Here is a 27,762-nt window from a genome sequence, read left to right on the forward strand (position 1 = left end):
CTTCAAAGTTATTACCAGTTGGGATCAGTAAGGTTTGGCACTGACCTGGAACACGTATGCATAGCTGTAAAGATAGACCTCAATGTTGTATGTTTATTCCAGGTAATGGACACTTGAAGCAAGGGTAAGCATGAGATCCTGGAAACTAGTATATTCAGGATTAGAAATGGCAGTAGCAGCTTCTATGTCGGCCTCAGGAAAGTTTTCTTTTAAAGAGTTACTCCACTTTTTTTGCGATAACAAACAAAAACACTCCCCTCTTGGTTCAGGGATTTTAACATGCGTTGTTACAGATTCCTACTGGTTTCTGTTCTAAATAAAAAGCTGTTTATATGACTATGTCAATGTCAAAGTGAATCTGAATGGGAGTGACTTTTGTGTTAATAATCAGCTGATGTTGCAGTGTTCTAATGAGAAAAGTTGTAATGTCAGCATCTGTTTAGAAGTGATAAACCCTTTTGGAGTATCTCACTTAAACTGATTTTTTTGTTGCAGGGGATGCCTAAAATCTGACATGTATCTTAGTGCAGACTTCTGGAAAAATCCAATCACACAAGTAGGAAATTAGCTTTCTGGGGGGGGGGGGGGGGGGGCGTTCTGTACACTATCTGTATACAGAACACCTCCAGGTTGCCATATTGCATTGAATTTTACAGAAATTTACAGCGCTGCAGATTGAAAAGAAAAGGACATTTTTTTTAATAACATTCAATTACAATATGACTGTAGCAATTGTTTATGCTAGATTCTTCCCACAAAAGGAGCGTTACCTTTTAACCTTGGATAAGTAGTTAACCTCTATAAGTAGTTCACATTTTTTCCTTCGATCCCTTTCAGGTACTGTATCACTTCGTAACACAAAACGTGGCTCGTGGTTCATACAGGATCTCACCGAGGTGTTTTCCAAGCATGCTAAGGACACGCATGTAGCTGACATGCTTGTGAAGGTAAGCCTAGATGTGACTACAGTATGTATTACATACAGTATACTTTCCTGAAATCTATATTCACATAAAATTCCAACAATCTTCTGATCTGCATGTAACCTAAAAGTAGGAGCACTGTCAAGTTTTTTCCCCCCCTACATTGGTGGTGTCTAGGGTTGTCCCGATACCACTTTTTTAGGACTGAGTACAAGTACCGATACTTTTTTTCAAGAAGTCGCCGATACCGAATACCGATACTTTTTTTAAAATGTGTCCCCAAATGCAGCGATGTCCCCCCACAGATGCAGCCATGTATCCCCCCATCCAGCCATTGTATCCCCCCATCCAGCCATTGTCTCCCCCCATCCAGCCATTGTCTCCCCCCATCCAGCCATTGTCACCCCCCATGCAGCCATTGTCACCCCCCATGCAGCCATTGTCTCCCCCCATCCAGCCATTGTCTCCCCCCATGCAGCCATTGTCACCCCCCATGCAGCCATTGTCACCCCCCATGCAGCCATTGTCACCCCCCCATGCAGCCATTGTCACCCCCCATGCAGCCATTGTCTCCCCCATCCAGCCATTGTCACCCCCCATGCAGCCATTGTCTCCCTCCATGCAGCCATGTATCCCCCATGCAGCCATGTATCCCCCCATCCAGCCATTGTCTCCCCCCATGTAGCCATGTATCCCCCCATCCAGCCATTGTCTCCCCCTATGCAGCAATGTATCCCCCCATCCAGCCATTGTCACCCCCCATGCAGCCATTGTCACCCCCCATGCAGCCATTGTCACCCCCCATCCAGCCATTGTCACCCCCCATGCAGCCATTGTCACCCCCCATGCAGCCATTGTCACCCCCCATGCAGCCATTGTCACCCCCCATGCAGCCATTGTCACCCCCCATGCAGCCATTGTCTCCCCCCATCCAGCCATTGTCTCCCCCCATGTCCCGCTTGCCTGTATCCCCGCTGCCGCCGACTGTGTAATACGCCGGGAACATTACAACTTTGAATCGCTGTAATGATTGGCGCCGCGCTGCGTATAGACACTCCCCCTCGCTCGGGATTGGACAGTTCACCCGAGCGAGGGGGAGTGTCTATGCGTGGTGCGAATCATTACAGCTATTCAAAGCTGTAATGTTCCCGGCGTATTACACAGTCGGCGGCAGCGGGGATGCGGCGAACGGCGGCGGGATGCGGCGTCACGGCGGCGGGGGAAGTATTCTATATTGGTATCGGGGGTATTTGCGGGAGTACGAGTACTCCCGCAAATACTCGGAATCGGTCCCGATACCAGTATCGGTATCGGGACAACCCTAGTGGTGTCATACTAACATGTTTCAGGCATTGGTGGCTGGAGAGGGAGGTTTTTCAGCAAACCTCCAGGAGAGGGCAAGAAATTCCCTCCCAGTGAGGCGAGGCTTAAACAATTGTCAACCGGCCCATAGTAAAAATATGTCAGTACTTTGACGTTTATTACCAGGGTTATGGCAGCAGCTAACTGCCATAACTCCATTATCATTTCTTACTATGACCATTTCTGTGTCAGATAAAAGTCGTTCCATGGGCGGATTTGCTGCAGGATCACTTTTAGAAGCGGCAGGATGGGCTCCAAGGGCATTGAGCAGTGGTTCTCAACTCCTGTCCTCAGGACCCACTAACAGGCCAGATTTTAAGTATTACCTTGGGGAGATGTGGACTAGTATACTGCAATCACTGAGCAGCAAATGATATCACCTGTGATTTATTTCAGTTATCTTGCAAACCTGGCCTGTTAGTGGGTCCTGAGGACAGGAGTTGAGAATCACTGGCATAGAGACTTGTGGCAGCCATCTGCCACAAGTCTCTACCCCCCCCCCCCCCCCCCTCGATGCTTACCGGTCATTCCCGGGCTTACCTGACCCATCGGTAAAGCCCAAGAACAATCCCATGCGGCAGTTAGCTGGGCAGGGAGACAAGTGAAGCCAAGATGGCCACCACTCGTCTCTATGCTGTTGGAGGACTGGAGCAACGCCTGATGTCACTTCTGTTTCTCGGGCCATAATATAATAATTTTAAATGTATTTTTTTGCTTTTAAAGGTAATTGGGAAATCTGAGGTCTTTTTGACTTTAGATTTCTCAATAAAGAGGGCCTGTTATCCTTCTTTCAAAGGATGTTTACATTCCTTGTCATAGGAATAAAAGTGATTAAAAAATAAAGGGACAGTGTAAAAATAAAAAGTAAAGTAAATAAGTAAAAATAAAATTTTAAGTGCCCCCCCCATCCCACATATGTAAACGGTGTTCAAACCACAAGTGAGGTATCAGCGCGATTGTTAGAGCAAGAGCAATAATTTTAGCACAGGGTCTCCTTTGTAAAGTCTAAACTGGTAACCTGTAAAAAAAATTAAAGTGTCGCCTATGGAGATTTTTAAGTACTGTAGTTTGTCGCCTTTCCACGAGCGTGCACAATTTTAAGACATGACATATTAAGTATCTATTTACTCGTTGTAACATCATCTTTCACATTATACAAAAAATAGAGTAACTATTGTGTTTTGTTATTTTTTTATTAAATAACGTGTAATTTTCAAAAAGAAAAATTGTGTTTGAAAGACAGCTCCGCAAATATGGTGTGACATGAAATATTGCAACGAACACATTTAAAATATATATATATATATAATGTTTGGGGGTTCTAAATAATTCTCTAGCAAAAAATACACATTTAAACTTGTAATAAAAAGTTCCAGAAAAGGCCTGGTCTTCAAGTGGTTAAAGGATAAGTTCACCTTTGGAACATGTTGCATGTTTCAGCATCTGCAGCCTCTCTTCCCCGATCCCCCTTCCTGTGACAGCAGGTGGGGGATCTTCTCCCTGCACCCGCTGGCACAATTTGAAAACAGCGCAGCCATGTGGGGCTCTGCCCACATCATTCATTCACAGTTTCCTGTGAATAAATACCTCCCAAGTACCATCAGCCATTGCAGGTGATTGTGGGTGCAATGCTATGCAGGCTTCTTAGAAAAAAATTAAATAAATGCACTTCTTTTATTTTATTTGCAACTCATCCTTTAAATAGTATTACAAGTGTGAGGGGGCTTAGATTGGCATATCTCAACTCCAGTCCTCAAGGTGCCCCAATAGGTCATGTTTTCAGGATTTCCCTCATATGAAACGGCTGTGGTAATTTACTAAGGCTGGGTTCACACTATACTACACGACTTTCATCCTACTTTGCTCTGCTACATCGGTCCTACATTTATCCTACATTGGTCCTACATCCATCCTACTTTCATGAACAGGATACTACTTTGGTCCGACTTCAATGATATTCAATGGGCTGAAGTAGGATCAATGTAGGACCAAAAGTAGTACAGGGAGACCGACTTGTGTCGGACCAGTTAAAACAGCTCTCATAGGGAAACATTGATTTTCACACGTCATGCTACATGAGGCTCCCAATGTAGGACCGTTTGTCGGACAAGTGTGAACCCAGCCTCAGGCAGTGAAACTGATCAAATCACCTGAGCAAAATAATGGACAGCCTGAAAACATGACCTGTTGGGGTGCCTTGAGTAGGGATGAGCTCCGGCATGTTCGCACAGTCCACGTGCAGAGCCCGCCAGGAAGTCAACACGGCGCTGCGCTAATCACAGGCAGGGAGACATTGTCCCAATGCGTGGCTGCAGAGCTCATCCCTAAAGTTGAGAAACACTGGCAAAGTCTGGATTCACACCTATGCATTTTTGGTGCTTTTTGCCTTTTGCAGATTTGCACTACTGTCCATTTACCATGGTTTCCTATGGAACACGTTCTGTAGGGCAAATCTGCAAAAAGCACAAAAAGTGCATAGATGTGAATCCAGCCTTAGATGATACATGAAGCTGTACAGAGCTGAATTTGTGAATAATGGGGCCACCCTTTGGTTATTTAGTGCAGCAGGTGTGTGAGGCCTCGTACACACGACAGAGAAACTCGACGTGCTTGGCACGTCGAGTTCCTCGTCTCGTTTTGGGATGAAGCCGCCGAAGAGCTCGGCGGGCCGCCTTCTCCTATAGAACAACGCGGCCAACGAGAAAATAGAGAACATGTTCTCTATTTTCTCGTCGAGCTCCTCGGCGGCTCCATCGAGCCAAAACTGTACAGACGACAGAGATTCTCGGCAGAATCCGGGTTTTGACCGAGTTTCTCGGCGAATTCTGCCGAGAATCTCTGTCGTGTGTACGAGGCCTCAGTCATTAGTGCAGCTGAATAGAGTTGCAAATATTTTGTAAGTTAAAACAATTTAAATCAAAAAATTCCAGTTCATGTACCGTATTTATCGCGGTATAACGCGCTCCCGCGTATACCGCGCACCCCTAAAGTGGCCCCCAATCCTGTGGAAAAAAAGTTTTTTTGTTTTTTTGTACTTACAGTTTTGGTGTCTTGCGCGGCGTCCATCGGCGGCCTCGTCGGGTCCGGCGTCCTTCTGCGGCTTCGGGTGTCCTTTTCGGCGGGTCCGGCGTCCGTCTTCGGCGGGTCGGGGGTCCTCTTCGGCGGGTCGGGGGTCCTCTTCGGAGGGTCGGGTGTCCTCTTCGGCGGGTCCGGCGTCCTTCTGCGTCGTCCTCCCCGCTCGTTTCCCGCCACGAGTTTGAATACTGCGCCGGCATATACCGAGCGCAGTACACTCGTGAATCTTCGGGCAGGCTCGGCAACTGTCGCGCTGACGTCCTGTACGCTCAGGACGTCAGTGCGAGAGGCGCCGAGACTGCCCGAAGATTCACGAGTGTACTGCGCAGTATTCAAACTCGTGGCGGGAAAGCGGGTATCGGCGTATATCGCGCACCCACGATTTTGCCCTGATTTTCAGGGCAAAATAGTGCGCGGTATACGCCGATAAATACGGTATTTCAGCTACCTATGTAGCTTTCAGCTGTTTGGCTCGAGTTCCACTTCAAATATAGGGGTTGATTTGCTAAAGCTGGAGAGTGCAAAATCTGATGCACAGAAACCAATCAGCTTCCAGTTTTTATTGTCAAATTTTAATTGAAGAAGCTGATTGGCTACCACGCACAGCTGCACCAGATTCTGTGTGCTCCAGTTTTAGTAAATCAGCCCCACACTATCACATGTTCTAATAGGATTTTACCATTTTCTCCCACAGGTTAACGCTTACATTAAGAAACGGGAGGGCCACGCTCCCGGGACCGAATTTGACCGCTGCAAAGAGATGTCAGAGTATTGCAGCACGCTGTGCAAGGACCTTTACCTGTTCCCGGGTATCTCAGTCCGACCCTCCCCTCCAACCAGCACTTAGTATTCCATTCGGAAAGGACGAAGCTCTATTTTTTTATTGTTGACTGTTTCCAAGTCTTCCAACTTTGTACTGTCCATGCATCACTTTTGCACTCTTTCCTTGCTTACTACGGTATTATTGAGATGAAACTGGAGGTGCCGTCTTCAGAGACTTTTTTTTCTGCTACAGCTGTTATGTAGACATGGCAATGATTTTCTCCAGAGCCCTGGGCCTGCCTGCAGCTCACTTCCCAGGCTCTGTGTTGTTTTTTTTTCATTTGTACAGATTACGTTTATTTACAAAAAGTATGGGGTACACTGCTTCCCAAGCCCTGTATCTAGCAACCCCTATGGAAGATCAGGTGCTGAATGCCAGCAGGGGCCCATCCTTAGCATGACAAACTGCACAAACCCAAAGGAAAAGACCAGCTATACTATGGAAAAATTCAAATGCTGGTAACTTTATTCATCCGAGCAACATCAAAAGAGAGTCTCCGTCTGGGTCCTCCTTCCCTGTCCAGGCTGGTCTTGATTATGAAGATTCTTCAGGTGGCCGTAGTTCTTTATCTGAGTGCTGATCAGAGAAATTGACGCTCTCTAAGCTATTCCTTTAAAAAAAAAAAAGTTTTAGGTGAACATGTGAGTAAAGAAAAATGACTGACTTTTGATTGTGTTTTGAAGGGTGTAGGCTCCCGGCTGTCAGCCCAATACTGCCCTTTAAGGCTCAGTTCACACCAATGCGTTTTTTTTTTTTAATGTTTTTTGCAGAAACGCAGGACATTATTTTTAACATGGGTTCCTATGTAACACGTTCACATCAGTGATTTTCTGTACCTCTGCGTTTTTGGAAAGGGTCAGGGACTTTTTTTAAATGCAAAATGGGGCTTTTTTTTGGTTCAATGGAGAAGCTGCAGAAAAGCATGTAGTGAATTTTTGCCACGAGTTGCATTTTTTATTCTGCCCAACAACAAAGTTGTCATAAAAACGCCAATTGCGGTAAAAACAACACTGCAGAAACACTCAAAAGCAAACTGCAGAGGTGTGAATGGAGTTTTAGTCCCTGTTTAAAGTGTAACTAAAGGCAAAACATTTTTTTTTCCATTTTGGATAGAGTAAGTAGGGTTATAACCCCTGACAGTTTTTATTTTTGCGATGGGGTACAATTCCCTTCACTTCCTGTCCCATGACCAAAACAGGAAGTGGGAATCCCAGCGTGTCACCACTAATTTCTCCATTGGAAGATTTCCCCTATTTTTTTAAACTTTCACTTTTAACGGAACAAATAGAGCGGGTGAATCTCTATAAAGGGCCACAGACAGCAATAAAATCCTTCTCCACTCTGTCTATAACTTAGAAAGTTTTGCTTTTAGTTATACTTTTAAGTCTCTGTTTTAAAAACAAGTATTAAGGATAAAATGCTGATTTCACTGACTGTATAACTTGTTCCAGGTCAGCGACTCACTATAGAGTAATGCAAGAGAACAGCCGTGGAGCCTTCACCTTCACAAACAAATTATCATATTATTCTAACCTAAAAGATTGCCTGTAATTTATTTTAAAATTCGATTTATTTTAAGCTTTTAACTTATTTTATGTTCAAATTCAGATATTTCAAGGGTGCCAGGTATGATAGCACCCTCCATAATGATGACCAGCCTTCCTCAAGGATTGGACGGTGTGTAAGTTGTTTAATGGGAACAAAAAAGGTCAGGTTCATAGGATTGTTATTGGAAGTGCGATTGATTTATTGTGTGCGTTTGGTTAAGTTCCTACAGTGATAGAGAAACAGTTGTTGACTTGTTGGTAGCTATAACAGACATTATTGGTTGGATTTGTGTTTGACAAGTTTGAAAGACATCTTCACTCTTAGGCACCGTTCACACCTATGCGAATTGGTTGCGGCTTAAACCGCATCCAATTTGCATAACATTATAAAATACATTGATTTTAATGAGACTGGTTCACATATGTGCGATGCATTCGCACTGCACATTGCCCAAAAAACGTGTGCGTTTTCTAGGCATTGCGGTGTGGCTCAGGTGCAAAATTAAGGCCCATTATCTTCTATGGGCACGCATCTGATTCGCACAAGTGTTCCATTCTGAACAGGGTTTTTTTATTTAAAATTTGGCGTGGAGTTCCCCCTCATGATAACAGCGGCAGGACTTCTCTCCCCTCTCCCAGGTCAGCAAATCCGCAGTTAAAATGGAAAGGACCCGCTGAACAACTGTTTGAGAACTTGGCAAAGAAACTGGAGCTCAAAAACGCAACGCACAAGCGTGAATCCAGCCTTAGGCTTCATGTACACTACAGCTTCTAAACGTGAGTTTAGGAGCTTTTGGCATTTGTTTGCACAAGCCCCAGTTAAATGTCCCTCCCATGAATTGCGTTCGGGAGGGAAACATTTTGAGAAAAAAAAACGCAAACGTTTAGCATTTTTCTGCTGCCAGGAGAGTTCCGTTTAGGGGTGGTCAGTGTACATGTAACCTTGGGCTCCGTTCACACATAGGTGTTTTGAATCGCGGTTTCAAAACACGCTGTTAAAATGTCAACTTGCTCATCAGTGTGTTCAGGTGCCATTCATTTCAATTGCACCATAAAAAGGCAGTGCGGTTCTGCGTGATTGTCACAACAAATCGCGCATCGCCTAAAAAATAGTCTGGAACTGGGGGTCACGGCTTGTGCAATTGCAGAGCATTTGGTCGTGCGACAATCCTGGCAGAATCACATTGAAATGAATGGCACCTGAACACACTGATGTGCGATTTGACATTTTAACAGCGTGTTTTGATATTGCGGCGATTCAGGTGCAGGAATTGGCAGGGTTTCCCGCATCGCCCCAGTGTGGACCCAGCATAACTGCAAGTTTTTTGTAAAAAAAAAAATCCCTTGCAATGAACACCTCATCCACCCGTTGAGTCTAGGCATAGAGGAATAAGATGTACAGCCTTCCTTGCTCCACCATGCTCTGCAACCGTTCCTCACAAAACCTGTTGCCTTCGGTGCTCTAGCTGACAGTCACACTATGACATCATGGCATACAATGCAGGGCCAATAGTCGTGTATTGTATCTAAGAACAAGGATCTACCCACAACCAAGGGCATTGGAGAAATGAGTAGAGTGCTGACTGCCCGGGGAGTAAAGAATAAATAAGAGGAGGAGGCCTGCCCCTCTTTATACTTCACATGCACACTCAGTCCTTCCAGTGGGTAAGCCGTTTTTCTAGGCCACTATAAATGCAGTTTACTTGTAGGAATGAATGGGGCTTCAGCGCGCATGCACAGTATAAAGAGAGACTGCCAGGGACCTTGTCAGTGGGAAGATCACTGCAACTGGTCTGAAGGTAAATACGCAAAAAAACTTTTGTGAGTCGCTCAGGCACCAGTCCTCAGTCCACTGCTGTGAGTATCGTTGGGGGGGAAAGAGCTCATCCTGGCTCCAAACGTCAATATGTGGTGAGGTGGATACCCCTGTAGCTGCACACAAGTAATAGTGTATGGCAACCTAGTAATAGTGAATGACAACCTCAGCCTTGACTCCAACCAGGCCACACTCTGAATGTGTTTCGCTCCACCCCTCAGAGCTTGATCATGATTAAGTTCTGTGGGGTAGAGCGAAACGAGTTTGGAGCCTGGCCTAATTGGAGCCCAGGCTGAAGATGCCATACACTATACTAGTGGGTCTGCTTCCATGTGCGGCTACAGAGCTATCCACTTCACCACATAATCCCAAGTGAACTTCTCTCCAGGGGTGGTGGAGGGATTCATTAGCAGGGCTTTTTTCCAGCAGGAACGTGGGGGAATGCAGTTCCGGCTCCTCCCGAACTGAAATGTATGTAATGAAAAGAGGTTCTGGGGTGTGCTGGAGAGTCTATTGATGCTGGCTGCTGGGGTATCTATTGTTGCTGGAGGGGATCTATTTTGCAAAGGAAGAGGGGCTATTGTTGCTGGGGAGTTCTTCTGTTGCTCGTGGGGAATCTGTTGCTGGGGGGGGGGGGTGTCAGTCATTGCTAGGAGAGATGTATTGTTGAGGGAGGGGTCTTTGTTGCTTGCTGCTGGAGAGTCTATTAACGCTGGCTACTGGGGAATCTATTGTTGCTGGAGGGGATCTATTTTTGCAGGGGGGGGTCTATTGTTACTGGGGGGGTGTCTTATGTTGCAGGGGGTCAATGTATGCTGGGAGGGATCTGCTGGCTGCTGGAGGGTCTATTAATGATGGTTGCTGGGGAAGCTATTGTTGCTATTTGACTGCCTTTCTTGTTGTCATTAACAAATTCTATACAAAATACTTGGCACCACAAAATGATACTTGTTTCTGCATTCTCTAAAAGGGGTGGTACTCGGAGGTGGATAAGGGTTGGAAACAAGAAACGGTGCTCAGAGGTGGGTAGGGGGTGCAGTCAAGGGTGACTTAGAAGGGAGAAGTTCCTGCACCTATTCTCTGAGAAAAAAAGCCTGGTGTATTAGATTATCCTTTAAATTCATTTTTTACCAGTTGATTGATTGATTAATTAGTTCTCTCATGTTGTGTAATTTCCCTTATGTGTTTTATACTTGTTTTATACCTGTCTCCAAGCTGTATTATTTAATATGACTCCTCTGTGATACAGAAGGAGCCATCACTATATATATATAGGAGTTTGGAGTTTGATATCGCTGTCATTCTTCTACAAAAATGAATATCTCATAGTAGCTGAATGTTCAGTTTTAGCTGAAAATTAATGCTGGTTGGTTCTTCCAGTTTATTATTTTTATGTTTGAAAGGAAGGACACGTTTTTCTTATGTCTTCCTTACTGAGGTCTAAAGCAGGATACACACTATCCTATTTTCTGTAGATTTTTTACTTCAGATTTACCAAAACCATATAATATGATTTCAAACCTTAGGAGTTTCAATTTGAATGCAATCAGGTAGGCTACGGGTCATTCTCTCAGTTGCCAAATGCCTCCAGTGTTTTCCAGGCTTTCAAAAGTTGTTTCCTTAGCACTTACATGTTCCCAAAAAAAACTTTACAAATGTTCTAGAACCTGTTAAATGTTTAAAGTGACATTAAGCCCTCGTTCACAATAAACATTGTTTTGAAATCGTGCGACTTCATCTGAAATCGCCCGATTTTAAAAGCTGCATTTTCGGGTCTGACTTGAAAGCTATCTGTGTGGCTTCATGCACAGATGTCTATTGAAGTCGCACACAAAAACTGGCAAAAGTAGTGCAGGAACTCCTCTTGCAAATCAGTGCAGTGCCGCAAAGTCGGCGTTGCACGGATTGGAATGGTGCCATTGCTGGCAATACGCTGCGACTTGTCATGTGGTTTGACCTGTCAATTTGTACCGTATTAATTGGTGCTTTTACATCTGACAATAAAACGTAATTTGCGCATCCCTACCAGTAACAATCACAGCCTGTTTTCATTTAAGGCCAACTCCAGTTACTTCTCGCTGTAGTTGGGCTTTAAAGGACTTATTCTATGACATAAATATTATATGTGCACAATTCACATTGTATAATTACTGTAAATGGCTTATAGTTTTATATTTGAATGAGCTTACTTACCTCTTGTACTAACCTGTTTCTACACTTACTGTATGAGATGTTCTTTATCCAACCATGAAGAGTTGGGTGGATTGCCTCACCTGACTACCTGCTTGAATCATCAGAGGAGAGGATAGGAGACTTCTACAAGGTGCTTCCAAACTCAAGTCCACAAATACATCCAACAGGTCCCATTCTCAGGATTTCTTTAATGCATCTTCATCACTAGCTGAATATCTTTTAAATAAGTCCAGCTGATATAGAAAAGTAGTAATACCTGCCCCACCGCCTGTGCTGACTTTCTTTAGCTGTACAGTCTAATAAAACTTCTGTATCATACACACATCTAGGTGTGTTGGGTGTCTAGTCCCCTCAGCATGCAATGGCTCCAAACCCTACATTGCTACTATCAAAACACTACGCACCACTCCAGGCTGGTCCACTTCTTTCTAACCCCAAAAACACAGGGGGCCGGTCCGGCTCCTATTGTAGAACATGAACATTTAGCAGGTAGATGACCGCACACTATTATTGCTAAGATCCCTACGTTTATTGAAAAATAATCAAAAAAGATCAAATAACGCAGAGCAAATGTTAACGCATTTCATACCAATGGGTGTGAAGCGCGTCAACTCTTGCTATGTGATATGCTATTTGGTCGTCTTAGATTTTTTTCAATAAAATACTTTGCTACTTTGACTGCAGTGGCCAACAGGTAGAACACAGAGCTTAGAGGAACCAGACGCCCAACCTCCTAGAAGTGTGTCTGATACAAAGGCTTTCTCACACTCTATTGCTTCTTAGGAGAGCAGAGATCAATAGTAGGACACTAACCTTTTTCTTTACAGGCTGGGCTTATTAAAAAAAAAAAAATTGCATTACTTTTGTAAATAATGTACATAATACAATGTAAATAAAGTTTCACTCCTACCATTTTATAAGTTAATATTCTCAGAAATTCCTTTTCGTTTTCAGTCTGCCGCCAGCTGCTTATAGTTTTTATGACTGCCAGCTGATACTTATTTCTCTTCCTTGCTACGCAGACAGCAGTATTCAGTTTATAGATGGGGTTATCGGAATCCTCATCCCCCTGCTCCTACAATTAGCTCAATGCTTTTCCCAAATATTAGCACCAAGCTTAAAGCGGAGCTCCAGCCCACCTTCCAAAAATTAAGTCAACAGCTTCAAATACTGTTGCTGCTAACTCTACATTTGGACACTTGCCTGTCCAAGGATCTTGCGATGTCGGCACCCCAGCACATTTTCCGATTGGCTCTCGGTGCTGCCGCTGCCATTCTTGGTAAGGGTGGCTTCACTGCGGGTTCCCTAATGCGCATGTGTGAAGCGTGCTTCACTTTCTAACTGGCGCGGAGGAAGGAGGAGGAGGGCCGAACTTCCGGATAACCTCACCGCAGCCAGTTCTCCCAGGAGCGGGGACATGTACCTATCAAAAACAGGTACCTGTTCCCCCTCCCCCCAAAAGGTGCCAAATGTGGCACTGGGTGGGGGGAGATAGCAAACACACAGAGCTTCCCCTTTTGGGTGGAACTCCACTTTAATAGAAACCTACTGGAAGGATAGTAAGATGGGAACGCCCAGCCCTGAATAATGAAAAAGCACTTAGGACATCCCAAAGTGTGCTTAAAGGGTAAGTTCCACTTTTGCAGGTAAAAAAAAAAAATCTTTCTCTAAGGAGCCTGCAGAGCATTGCATCCGCGATCAGCAGATCGCAATGTCAGGCACCTGCAGACTCTCAGGATAGCTGTCTGCAGTTACCTGAGAACCAGAAGATCAATGAACAGTAAAGTGGATTTTGGAAAGTCTTCAGCAGATGAAATCCTCTGAATTTATATAAGAGTTCTTCAGGAAAGTTTATTTTTACCTTAACAACACTGGAGTTTGACATGAGCCACAGGAGTCAGTAATTACCACCGCGGGGAATTTATTTTCATAAATGGACCTGTTGGGTGTATTTCAGGCCTGGAGATGAGAAGACCCAGAGAAGTTTCACAGGTAATCACTTTAGATGATATGAGCCAGCGTCCTGTGCAGCAAAGCTGTATTTCTGCATAGTGTTTGCAGATTCTGAGATCAATTGCATATCAGTCACCTGCGACCGTTCATTGTGAAGTAACCCAACTGAAGAGCACCTGTCAGACCCCTGAGAACAGAACTTTCAATGTTGAATGCCTTTATTGTTTCTGCAATCATTTAAGCTCTGGCTACAAAGGAGTGATTTCTTCTGGATGGCCAAATTTTAGAAACAATGGCCAAATAAACGCCTCAATGTTTCCTGAACATTCCATGCTGCCAGTGCTTTGGGTATCTTGTGTGGCCCTTTCTATATGTCTATCTCAGGTCTTTCTCGCTTTAGTCACTGCCGCATTCCGTATTGTTTTATACTATGCCAAAAGACTGAAATGAATATCTTTCCGTTGTAAAAAAAAGCAATATGTTCTTTGAATAAAAGCTTTTGTATGGAACTTCCCTGTTGTTAAAATGATTTTTTTCTGATAATTTCTCATTTGGCCTTTGCTGTCTTTAGAACACATCAGAGCAAGGATCCAGATCTGAACACAAGCCAGAAGATTCACACCTTTTCTTACTTCATCCTTTTTAATATATATATATAAAAAGGTAAATTCATAGAGTGTAAAGTCACCTAATGCCTGCAGGTGTGGGCGGAGTTGGGAACCCTGTACAGTTGGAGTTATTATACAGCCGTGGCCAAAATTTTCACAAAGTCTGTTACTTCAGTGTTTTTAGATTTACATTTTTTTTTTGTCAGATGTTACTATGGTATACTGTACACGCGTTACAAGCATTTTATAAGTGTCAAAAGCTTTTATTGACAATTACAGTAAAGTGGTTGTTCTCCGCGATACCTCACATGTGTGGGATGATCACGATTTGCGTGCATGCTGGATCGACGCACATGTTTGCCTTCGTACGCTAGCATGGGGGGGCAGGGGCACTTTATTTATTTTTTCATATTTATTTATTGATCTTTTTTAACATTACAATACATAAATACTTAAGACACATATACAACACACATATACGGTCTCAATATACCTCCTTCATTAAAATAAACTAATAATAGTTATACTAGAAAGTCTACTTATCCTATGTAAAACATACCCAGCCACCCCCCGTATTCTAGGTCCACTAGTTAGGGGAGTCAACAAAGGTAAGAAAACTGTTTTTTAAAAATATTCTTTTTTTTTTTTATCATAGTTATTGCCGTCACAAGGAATGTAAACATCCTTGTGACAGCAATAGACAGTGACAGGTACTCTTTATAGAGGGATCTGTTTTTTTAATACTTTTAATGTTCAAAAAATTGCGCCGTTAAGATGCCGATAAACCAGAAATTATGTCATGTGTTTGCTTCCGGGTGACCATAGTGGAGACCCGATCAAAGCCGATCCCAGCTATCTTCGGGTCTCCGACTAGCTGGCGATCATGTTAGCTGGTAGCTCGCGTCTCCCGGTGGAATGGGAGAGCCAGAACAAGTTGCAGAAGGTGGTGGTGGGGGGTTTGTCGCCTGGTTGCTCGCTATGGTTGTTATTACAAGAGAGCCGACCGCCCGCTCTGAGAAATGGTACCGTGGTGAAGCCTGCAGCTGCATATCATCCCGGTACGACCACTCAAGGTCAAATGACGTACCAGGTATGTGATTTGTCGGCAATCGGTTAAATGGAGCACTGATTGTCGCTTTAACAGGCCTACAAACTTTACAGAGAAGCCTTGGTTTATGTTCATAAAATCATTTAGGTTCAGCTGATCACATTTCAATCTGTGGAAGACAAAACTGCATTTTGTTGAGAAAGGGTTAACTTGTGGGCGTCAGGCACTTTAAGAATACAATTGCATATTACTCACAGAAAAGATTAAAATGGTAATATATATGTCAGGCAACTGGGATGCATTTGTTAAACGCCTTCAGTCCCCCTACATGCTTTTCTTTATGCATGCTGGTGAGCAATGCCTGTAATTACTGCTTGCTGTACCTCACCAGTTCCAGAAGAGGGCAACAAAGCCCAGTATGTGATTCTATAATAGAAATGAGTGGCGCAAGCCTAATTTACAAAGGTAGTAACATAGTAAATAATAAAATGATCATGTGTCATGTGTTGCCTTGGCCTTCCCTGTTTCTAGTTTGTTTTGGAAATGATTGAGCAATAAAACAATATATTCCTGGCTGCTGTTTGTACAGTATTAAACCTTCTGCGGGACAAATTCTATGCAGCTATAGAAAAGCCCTTCTGTATATATTTACATATATATATATATATTATACAGTGATGAAAATAAGTATTTGAACACCCTGCTATTTTGCAAGTTCTCCCACTTGGAAATCATGGAGGGGTCTGAAATTGTTATCGTAGGTGCATGTCCACTGTGAGAGACATAATAAAAAAAAAAATCCAGAAATCACAATGTATGATTTTTTTTAACTATTTATTTGTATGATACAGCTGCAAATAAGTATTTGAACACCTGAGAAAATCAATGTTAATATTTGGTACAGTAGCCTTTGTTTGCAATTACAGAGGTCAAACGTTTCTTGTAGTTTTTCACCAGGTTTGCACACACTGGAGGAGGGATTTTGGCCCACTCCTCCACACAGATCTTCTCTAGATCAGTCAGGTTTCTGGGCTGTCGCTGAGAAACACGGAGTTTGAGCTCCCTCCAAAGATTTTCTATTGGGTTTAGGTCTGGAGACTGGCTAGGCCACGCCAGAACCTTGATATGCTTCTTACAGAGCCACTCCTTGGTTATCCTGGCTGTGTGCTTCGGGTCATTGTCATGTTGGAAGACCCAGCCTCGACCCATCTTCAAAGCTCTAACTGAGGGAAGGAGGTTGTTGCCCAAAATCTCGCAATACATGGCCCCGGTCATCCTCTCCTTAATACAGTGCAGTCACCCTGTCCCATGTGCAGAAAAACACCCCAAAAGCATGATGCTACCACCCCCATGCTTCACAGTAGGGATGGTGTTCTTGGGATGGTACTCATCATTCTTCTTCCTCCAAACACGGTTAGTGGAATTATGACCAAAAAGTTCTATTTTGGTCTCATCTGACCACATGACTTTCTCCCATGACTCCTCTGGATCATCCAAATGGTCATTGGCAAACTTAAGACGGGCCTTGACATGTGCTGGTTTAAGCAGGGGAACCTTCCGTGCCATGCATGATTTCAAACCATGACGTCTTAGTGTATTACCAACAGTAACCTTGGAAACGGTGGTCCCAGCTCTTTTCAGGTCATTGACCAGCTCCTCCCGTGTAGTCCTGGGCTGATTTCTCACCTTTCTTAGGATCATTGAGACCCCACGAGGTGAGATTTTGCATGGAGCCCCAGTCCGAGGGAGATTGACAGTCATGTTTAGCTTCTTCCATTTTCTAATGATTGCTCCAACAGTGGACCTTTTTTCACCAAGCTGCTTGGAAATTTCCCCGTAGCCCTTTCCAGCCTTGTGGAGGTGTACAATTTTGTCTCTAGTGTCTTTGGACAGCTCTTTGGTCTTGGCCATGTTAGTAGTTGGATTCTTACTGATTGTATGGGGTGGACAGGTGTTTATGCAGATAATGACCTCAAACAGGTGCATCTAATTTAGGATAATAAATGGAGTGGAGGTGGACATTTTAAAGGCAGACTAACAGGTCTTTGAGGGTCAGAATTCTAGCTGATAGACAGGTGTTCAAATACTTATTTGCAGCTGTATCATACAAATAAATAGTTAAAAAATCATAAATTGTGATTTCTGGAATTTTTTTTTTTGATTATGTCTCTCACAGTGGACATGCACCTACGATGACAATTTCAGACCCCTCCATGATTTCCAAGTGGGAGAACTTGCAAAATAGCAGGGTGTTCAAATACTTATTTTCATCACTGTATATATATATATATAATTACATAGCTAGTCAGGTTGAAAAAAGACAAAAGTCCATCTAGTTCAGCCCAAAAAATAAATCCAATATATACAATCCTTCACCCACAGTTGATACAGAAGAAGGCAAAAAAAAACCCAGCAGCGCATGATCCAATTTGCTACAGCAGGGGAAAAAATCCTTCCTGATCTCCCCAGAGGCAATCAGATTATCTCTGGATCAACTTTACCTATAAATGTTAGTACCCAGTTATTTTATGCACTATATATTTGTATTATATAATATTTAAATATTCCTGTTACACAACTGGGTGGGCTCAGGGCCCATCCATTTTTGAAGCCAATTGGAGCCGAGCCTCAGGCTTTAATCATGTGCTAAAAAAAATAAAAAAAATTGAAATGCATGTGTCCCGTGTCCTGCATGTATATTAGTGTATATTAGTTTTCTCTTGGTGTCAGGAAAACTTGTCAGAAGCTTGATAGCAGAGCAATGAAGCAGCAGACAGAAATTACACTTAGGGGTTGATTTACTAAAGGCAAATCCACTTTGCACTACAAGTGCACTTGGAAGTGCAGTCGCTGTAGATTTGAGTGGAAGATCTGAAATGAGGGGAAGCTCTGCTGATTTTATCATCCAATCATGTACTAGCACAAATGCTGTTTTTTATTTTCCTTGCATGTCCCCCTCACTTCCAAATGCATTAGCAAGTGCACTTGTAGTGCAAAGTGCATTTGCCTTTAGTAAATAAACCCCTTAGTGCTCTTGATTGGGACAAGTACACACAATAGAAGGATATGCTTTGTTCATATTTCATGTCTGAAATTTACAACAACTTTAAAGCTGGATCATTGACTGATCATTGGACATCTGCAGTGCATCTATAGTAAACGAGGGCCCATATTGGCATCACAAAGTTGATTTCTGGGGTCCCAAAATTCTACCAACTGCTCTGTTGTCATTCCTTTTGGAGGACCTCACAATGATATGGTAGGGATGTCCCTCCCACTGCAATCCAGCACTCATGTATAAATCACACTGTCACAGAGGAACAGTATTATCATTATTGTGCTCCTGTATCATCGGTTAATGATTGATTCCGGCTCTCCCCAATGGATTTTGTTATGGTGAAATACTATAACGCTGTCACCACTAAACACTCCGGTGTGACATCATCCCTTCTTTTTCCCACAGCTCTCGTCGTATTAAACATTAACCTGATAGTGTACACACAGGGTAGCATCGCTCTAACTGAAAACCTCCACATATGTGTGTTGTTACTGGTACTTTCTCTCCAGGTGCCAGGTTCAGACTGTGAACAAAGCTCTACATGTTTCTTTGCACTTGGCAAACATCAAAAAAATAATTTGGATGGATTCCAGAGTGCGGGTTCTTTCCATTTATCCATTAACCTGATAGTCCAGCCATTGTGTGAGGAGATGTTTTCTGTGAGACCTGGAAATATGTACAGGGATCCCATTATGGGGGACAATAAAGCAGATGTGAACCCCAAGGCTGCAGTCACACTACAGAAGCGGGTGAACTTGTGTAAGATTACGGGATCTCTCACACGCTCAATGAAGTTGCATTTACAGTGCCATTCATTGTTATGGTTAAAAAAAAAGGTGCAAGGCATAAGCCAACCCATTTAAAGTGATTGTAAAGGATCACCTTGTAAAACAACCCGTTTGGTTTAAAATAAAAATAAAAGGCAAAGTAATTACATTTGGAAAAAGAGAACTGCGCCAACTAATAAATATACTCAGCAAGCAAGGCAGGTATAAATATAACAGAATGAACAAAAGTCCAAATAGAAGTAGAATATTGAACGGACGCCTCAGGTATTGGAGATCAGGATGAACAACACCCAGGTGCACTTGACATCCGTGGAAACCACCACATGGAAAGCAGCTTACCAGATTGCAGATAAACAGCAGCAGTGTACAATGATCCAACAGCAAGATGGAACCAGGGTGAACAGAACCACAGTGGGGTTCTCCTCAAAATGTGAAGACTCAAATCCGTATCAGGCGACCAATCCGTGGGTCATAACATAATTGTATGCGGCATGTATAAACAAATGCCGGCCGGCACAATAGGAGCCCTTCCTCCTTGCGTTGAACGCGGTGACGTCACTGCACGCCGGTCCAGACGCGTTTCGTCATAAGTCTGACGTTTTCTCAGCTGCATAAGAGCTGGGGGAGGATAAACAGCAGCACATTGGTCTTCATAGGGAAAGGCTGTGCAGGGGGAAGGGCGGTCAGGACGAGTCTGATCATTGGAGGAGAGCAGGTGCTGCGTTTCTAGCACAGCTAGAGAACTGACCACGCTGTTCTCTCTTGCTTAGTGTGGCCAGATTTTAATAGGATAGCAGATGGACTGGCAGGAAAACCAGGGATTTCACATAAAGGAAGCAATACAAAGAGAACAGGATACTTTCTCGTGTAAGTACATGTAACTGTAACTGTCAGCCTTGCAATGCCTTATGGGACTTGTAGTTCCGCAACAGCTAGGGGGCCACAGGTTGAGCATCCATGGTTTATTGATTTAAGCCGATGACCATAGAACAAGTATGCGGCCAGCAAGGTCAGAGTGCCCTCACAACGCCCTGATCCACAGACTTCTTCCAGTTTAGTGAGTCTGATATTCCTGGCCAGGGTATTCATAGCTAGAAGTCAATGCAGCATACATTTTCTCTGTGTACAGGCTCCCTGTAAGAAATAATGATAGATAAGAATACCATTACATATTTATCACAGAAACGATTAAAATGGTAATATATGTGTCGGGCAACTGGGACACATTTGTTACACGCCCGCTGCCTCCCTGTGCGTGATTCTTTATGCGTGCTATTGTGCGCTGCATGTAATTACTGCCTGCAGTACTGCTCAGTGTCCAGCAGAGGACGACAAAACCCAGCGCCTGACTGTGTAACAGAGCTGAGTGGTGAAAGCCCAGCTACGAATTGTTAAGATAGCATTTCATAAAATAATCATGAGCTGTAGTGGCAGTGTGCTGCCTCGGCCTTTCCGGCGTTAAACTCTTAATATGCTGCTGGGAACAGACCCACGCATGCTAAATGGTGCTGTTCACAGGCCTGATTGGGTCTTTTGGAGCCCTGCAGCTTGGTTTTCACTTCTGTCTATAAATAATATGAATTAGGTACACATATGTGAGTGTTAACTCTGGGGATCTCACGCCTGTAAATATGTTTAAAAAAATCTGTATTCATATTCACATATGCTATAAGCCTTTGCAGACTCTCAAAATGAAATGTATTTATCTTCTATATGTTATGCATAGGACTTACCACCTGTCCACTGGGGAACTCCGGCTAAACAGCAACCTCCTTCTCCATTAAAATGGTAGTGGCTCAGTAGTATTTGACTTTTTATGGTTTATAAGTGTTAAACTGGTGTCTTGTATCTCCCAATCTTTCTTTCCTTTTGTCTTTCCCTTTTTCTTTTTCCTTTTTTTTTTCCTTTTCCTTTCCCTTCTCTTTTTTTCCTTTTTCCTTTCATTTTCCCTTCCCCTTTCCTTTTTCCTTTCCCTTTTCCTTTTTCCCTTTCCTTTTTCCCTTTCCCCTTCCTTTTTCTTTTCCCTTTCTTTTCTCTTTCCCCTTCCCTTTCCCCTTCCTTTTCCTTCTTTTATCTATCAATTTATCCAACCCACCCCAAAAACCTCCTAGTGAATGGCTAGTGAAAGGAGAATTTAGCAGACTGATGACCTCATCTCCCTTTCACTCTGCCCTCTTCTCCTATCCATATTCTCCCTGTTAACATATGAGCACCGCAGCAGAGCTGATTAGCTCATTGTGCTGTTTCTCCTTCTCCCAGTCTGGGGAACAGGAATTGCAAGAGACTGACACAAGGCCATCTTTATAGTGCCTGATGACGTTAGACGTTGCTGACGAAACGTGTTGGTCGGGTAATACGTGACACGTCACTTCCGCCATCCTTTTGGAATGCAGGTGTTACGCGATCGGCGTCCTTGATTGTTTTAATGGGCTCTTATTGGATGGCAATATTGTAAGTGTTACTCTTTTAATTGCTATTCAAATAAATTTGCAAACTGCACTATGAGAAGCTCTTTTCTTTCTTTTTGATACATGTGATTCACCATATCCTGCCTGGGTATATATGTTAATAAGAGAGTGACACCTTTGGAACAAAACCAGAGACAGCATCCAACAACAGACAGAATCAGGTCAAAAAATGAATGATAACAGCCAACTCCCTTTATTGGCAATCAATTAAGGCACCAAGGTAAATCAAGGGAAATCTACAGAAACGGTACATCTATCCAAAGATCTTTTATCAGACAACCTTTGGCTGAGATGTTTAAGGGTGCTTATTGCTGGTTCTGTAGATATCAATAAAGAAGGATCTTGCAAAGAATGACAGAAACAGTCCCAGTAAGGGTTATCCAAAAAAGTACAAGTGGGGGTATTTCACTTAGAGATGCAGAGGCCACCATCAACCACCTGTAACATGGAGGTCTTTGGAAACAGAATCAAAACCTCCTAAAGACATGGAATTCTTTTTTGCCAATATTAAAGAAGATTTCTTCTCTTCCTCTTCATGGACCCAGCTGTCATTGCCTGAAGGCGGCATTCATCTGGTGTGAATTTTGATTTTAAAAGTTGTAGTTTACCTGGTACCATTAAAGTCTGTTTTTTCCTTTTTTAGGTTTGACACAATGGACAAACATCGTTGCAGTATTGCCTGGATATAGCCCTATGGGAACGCGCAATTGACCCTGTCTAACAGAGGGTCCTGCTTGGGAGGTGAGAGGCCATTTCTGTTCTTGGTGGAGGTGTTCCTTTCATCCACGTTCATCACCTGCATGTGATTGCATCTAGTCACCATTTGAACATCACTGGGATGACTATTTGATGGACTTTATTAGCGCTGCACTACCTTTTTTTTTTGGGAGTGTGCATGTGATCAGGACATGGCCAATCAGCACTGCCCAGACAGAGTCAAGGGTCATGCAGCCTCATAGGACAGTCAGAGGAGAATGAAAACTTCTCCTACAAGCTTTAACCAGTACTCTGCTGGACACTGATAGAAGTCACAGGACTGCTATATACTGCTGACGAGAAAAGATATTTAGCAGTTTATATTTGCTAAAATAATTGCATTTCCATGTTCTGTGTACTGTGGGAGACCAGATATAGTGAATGCCGGGTCCTGGGTTTAGTAAAACTTTGGGGGTTATTTACGAAAGGCAAATCCACTTTGCACTACAAGTGCACTTGGAAGTGCAGTCGCTGTAGATCCGAGGGGGGACATGCAAGGAAAATAAAAAACAGCATTTTAGCTTGCACATGATTGAATGGTAAAATCAGCAGAGCTTCCCCTCATTTCAGATCTTCCCCTCAGATCTACAGCGACTGCCCTTCCAAGTGCACTTGTATTGCTAAGTATATTTGCCTTTCATAAATAACTCCCTTTATGTTTCCTTAGCCGACCACTGAGTCTACGGTCCTCAACATAGCCTGATCAATGGTGTCCTCAATGCTGAGGAATACAGGCAGATATTATCCATCATGGCATACCATCAGGGAGGAATGTGATTGGACCCAAATGTATCATGCAGCAGGACAATGACCCCAAATATACAGCCCATGTCACTATGAACTGTCTTCAGTGTAAAGAAGAACAAGGAGTCCTAGAAGTGATGGTTTGGCCCTCACGAAAGCCCTGATCTCAAAATCATGGAGTCTGTCTGGGATTACATGAAGAGAGAGAAGGATATGAGGCCGCCGACATCCAGAAGATCTGTGCTATGTTCTCCAAGATATGTGGAACAACCTACCAGCCGAGTTCCTTCAATAACTGTGTGCATGTCTACCTAGAAGAATTGATGCCGGTATGAAGCCAAAAGGTTGTCACACCAAATATTGATTTGATTTAAAATTTTCTTCTGTTTATACACTTTGCACACTTTTGTAAATTGATCAAAATAATTAAAGCGGGGGTTCACCCTTAGAGGGCACTTTTTCCCCTTAGATTCCTGCTCGTTTTCGCTAGGGGAATCGGCTATTTGTTTTAAAATATGTGCAGTACTTACCCGTTTACGAGATGCATCCTCTCCGTCGCTTCCGGGTATGGGCTGCGGGAATGGGCGTTCCTTCTTGATTGACAGTCTTCCGAGAGGCTTCCGACGGTCGCATCCATCGCGTCACGATTTTCCGAAAGAAGCCGAACGTCGGTGCGCAGGCGCAGTATAGAGCCGCACCGACGTTCGGCTTCTTTCGGCTACGAGTGACGCGATGGATGCGACCGTCGGAAGCCTCTCGGAAGACTGTCAATCAAGAAGGAACGCCCGCTCCCGAAGACCCATACCCGGAAGCGACGGAAGAAGATGCATCTCGAAAACGGGTAAGTACTGCTCATATTTTAATACAAATTGCCGATTCCCCTAGACCGAACGAGCAGGAATCTAAGGGGAGAAAAAAAAAAATTTAATAAATGGGTGAACTCCCGCTTTAAAATATATATTTTTTTAAAGCATTCTTACTTTACAGAATTTCTTCACACCGGCCGAAAACTTTTTCACAGTACTGTATGTGGGTGTAAGACCTTTAAATCCTTGCAAGCCAGTAGCATTCACATCAGGATGCAGCCATGACATCTCAGAAGGATCGCCGGCTGTGCGACAGGGAAAGCCAGTTGGCACAGCGAATAGGCCAAGTGACAAGTACTGTACATTAGACATGTGCACAACAAAAAATTTCATATTTTTTTTGTTCCGTTTCGTCCCGTAGATTCGTAAGTTCGTAAGACTTGAGTTTTCCTATTCGGACCCGTTTGTATTTCGTAAGATGCAAGTTTTACTATCCGGACCCGTTCGTATTTCGTAAGACGCAAGTTTTCCTATTCGGACCCGTTTGTATTTCGTAAGACGCAAGTTTTACTATTTGGACCCGTTCGTATTTTCGTAACTGTTTTATTTTCGTTTATACTGAATGATTCGTAATTCTGTCTAATTTTATTTTCGTTGGATCAAAATTTGTAATTTTGTTAGATAATAATTTTAGTTTAATGGATTCGTAATTTTGTACTTTCGTAAATACATAGCAACACACGGCTAATCCATATTAAGATATACTTTCTCTTAAGCCACGTACACATGGTCGGACTTTTTGCCACCAAACTTCAAAATGAGCGTTTTCCAAAAAATCCGGCCGTGTGTACGCTCTATCGGACAAACTTTTTCGGTTTCAAAAGTCCGGCCAACTCCCTTCAGACAAAAATCCACGGAAAAGTTTGTTTGAAGTCCGATCGTGTGTACGAGGCTTTACACTGTACAATGTGACTCAGCACAAAAGAGATAAGCTGATTGGCTAAGATATTAAGTAATCACTCACTAACTACACTGCCTATCCGAAAGAACGATACAAGTACACAAATTTATGAACAGACGAAGAAACAGATTTACAAAACACACAAATGAAAATCCGAACATACGAATGAAAATATGAACAGACAAAGGATTTAAAATACGGAATGCAAATTGTTCGTTATAGATGTCATTTTCGTTCTTTTGCTTTTTCGGTGTTTCGTGTTTTAGTAAGATTGTCCAATCGTACATTCGTATTTTCGCTTGTTCGTTATTTTGCTTATTCGTAATTCCGTAATTTTCGTATTTTGGTTCTTTCAGCTTTTCAGATGTTTGAATTGATACGAATGTACGAAAACTAACAAATTCGTATGAAAATCCATTTGTTACGAACGGGAACGCACATGTCTAAAATACATTGTTATATACTTATATCAAACTGTAGTACTCACAAACCCGGGTCTTTTAACTTGATTTGATTGTAATCTGCTGTATATGTGACGAATACATAGCAGTCTCTTCTATCTCAGGATCGCAATATTTTCTAATATTGGTGACAGTGGTTGCAGAGAAGAGGACCTGTCAGTGTCTTGCTCAGATCCGGCCTCAGATATTCCCTGTACAGACACGTTGTCACCTGTTGGATAGCGGTTCTGCAGGTGGCAATGTTGAATATAAAAAGCCAAGGCATATCCTTCCCGTCACTTTCATGTTTGTGACAACAACAGACTGCACAGCGCAGGAAGAAAACCCCGGCTGTGTATGACACCAGAAGATCTGCCAGGAGCGGGTGAGCGAGCCTGGCGGAAAGCCTCGAATGTTCAAATGCGACCTCAGGAAACCAGGATAGAATTGCCTGCATGCCGTACATTTAAAGCTGAGCTCCTGGAAGATATAAAAGATACAGATTAATGCAACTTCATTAATTCATCACTTAACCTTTTCGCTGTCAGAGCCGTTTATGCATTTTTTGTACAAGTTAAACAATTTTTTTTAGGCCAGAAGATTATATAAAACTCTGCACATTATATATTTTCTGAAAGCAGACACCCTAGAGAACAAAATAGTGGTACAGGTAGTAACAATTTTTGATGTCACTTGATATTACCGCAAAAGTCTAGGAAAAAATTTCAGTAAAAAAACTGTAAAGCAAATTTTGGGGGGAAAAAAAAGGCAATAAAAATTTTGGCAAAAAAAAAATAAAAAAAATACTAGGTTGTGCCGAGTAAATGGATACAAACCTTGCCAAACCTTAAAGGGTCCCTAAAGGATTTTTTTTTTTAGCTAAAAAACTTCCTTTACCTTACTGCAGTACTGGTTTCATGTCCTTATTGTTCATTTTTGCTTTGAAGTGGCTGTAATTCTGCTGTGATCTCCACACTTCCTGGTTGTCTGGCTCCTTATAACCACAGTACTGGGAGCTTTTCACGGTGGTCTAAGCTGTCATTACTGTGTGTCTAAAACTTAACTGAACCAATCAGATTAATTTTAAAAACAAAACACTGCCCTGGATTTGTTTGTTTTTGTTCTGTGTGTCTCTCTAGTTCACAGGAACATGAAACCAGTTTAAAAGCGAAACTAACATGCAGGCACATTATAGGATTGATTTTTATCTATTTGTAATAATTTTTAAAAGGAATCAGTTAACTTTTATGTCTCTATACCCTGTAAACAGTCATTTCAGCAATTTTTTTTTTCTTTTAGTGACCCTTTAACTTTGCAAGTATGGCAATGAAATGGGGCCAAACTTCAGTACCTATTATTTTCTGAAAGGCGATACTTCAAATTCCCCCTGTAGGTCATCTGTGTGCTAAATTATTACTCTCACTCCAGCGCATGCATTGACGTGTATCGCAATAGATGTTTTCGCACATAGGCGCCCCTCACCCATGCATTTACCTTCATACATGCATATATGTAGGGGTGGGGGTATTTTATGTGCTTGGGTGTAACTATTTTTAGCCAAAACATTTTTTGTCCATCACATAGGGACAAAAAGTTGGTCCTGGGGTTGTGTGGAGGCAATCGGGCAGCTTTTTTGCAGTCTCTGTACAGCAAAGCTCAGACTGGGGTAGGGAGAAGCAGCACAAGGACCCAATGAGTACACTGATAGTATAAGAAAGCAGAGATGAGCTCATCAGTCAGTTGCTGCTCATTTCACTATCCAGCCACAGGCTGGAGGCAGTGGCGGCTGGTGCTCCAAATTTTTGGGGGGACGCAAACAAACTGAAAAAAAAAAAACGATTGTTTAAGTATTGTGATTGTTTGGTGACTTTGGTCCCAACTGCCTTGAGATTAACAAGCTCCTCCGCTGTAGTTCTGGGCTGATCCCTCACTTTTCTCATGATCATCCTTACTCAATGAGGTGAAATCTTGCACGGAGCTCTGGACCAGGGGCTATTGATGGTTATTTTGTATTTCTTCCATATGCAAATAATCCCTCCAACAGTTGTCTCGTCACCAATCTCCTTGCTGATGGTCTTGTAGCCCATTCCAGCCTTGTGCAGGTCTACAAACTTGTTCCTGACGTCCTTTGACAGCTCTTTGGTCTTGGCCAATAATGGTGAAGTTTGAATGTAAGAAAGAGATTCTGTGGACACATAATGAGTTTTCATTAGGAGCACCTTCTAAAATTGACAGGACTAATCTGTGTACCACATGAGCACCTACTGTAGCCAGTCTGTGGGAGCCAGAATTATTGTTGGTTGTAGGCAGGGCTCAAGTCCTGCGGGAACGCGTGGGAACAGAGTTCCTGCACTTTTTTCACAGCAGGAACTCAGTTCCCTTTGCAGGACTAG

The 27,762-nt window shown here is 43.0% G+C and overlaps 1 protein-coding gene across 3 annotated transcripts in view; it reads left to right on the forward strand.

Moving 5' to 3' along the window:
* Positions 1-7,194, forward strand: part of CASP2 (caspase 2) — a 57,372-nt gene extending 50,178 nt beyond the window's left edge. For all 3 annotated transcript variants that reach the window (XM_040361667.1, XM_040361669.1, XM_040361668.1), the window contains exons 10-11: positions 838-947; positions 6,055-7,194. In XM_040361667.1, coding sequence (XP_040217601.1) covers positions 838-947; positions 6,055-6,207 — 263 coding nt within the window. In that variant the 3' untranslated portion in view covers positions 6,208-7,194. The remainder of the gene's footprint in view (positions 1-837; positions 948-6,054) is intronic.
* The last annotated feature ends 20,568 nt before the right edge of the window (positions 7,195-27,762 follow it).

Source organism: Rana temporaria, chromosome 8 (genome assembly GCF_905171775.1).
Source record: "Rana temporaria chromosome 8, aRanTem1.1, whole genome shotgun sequence".
NCBI classification, from domain to species: Eukaryota; Metazoa; Chordata; class Amphibia; order Anura; family Ranidae; genus Rana; species Rana temporaria.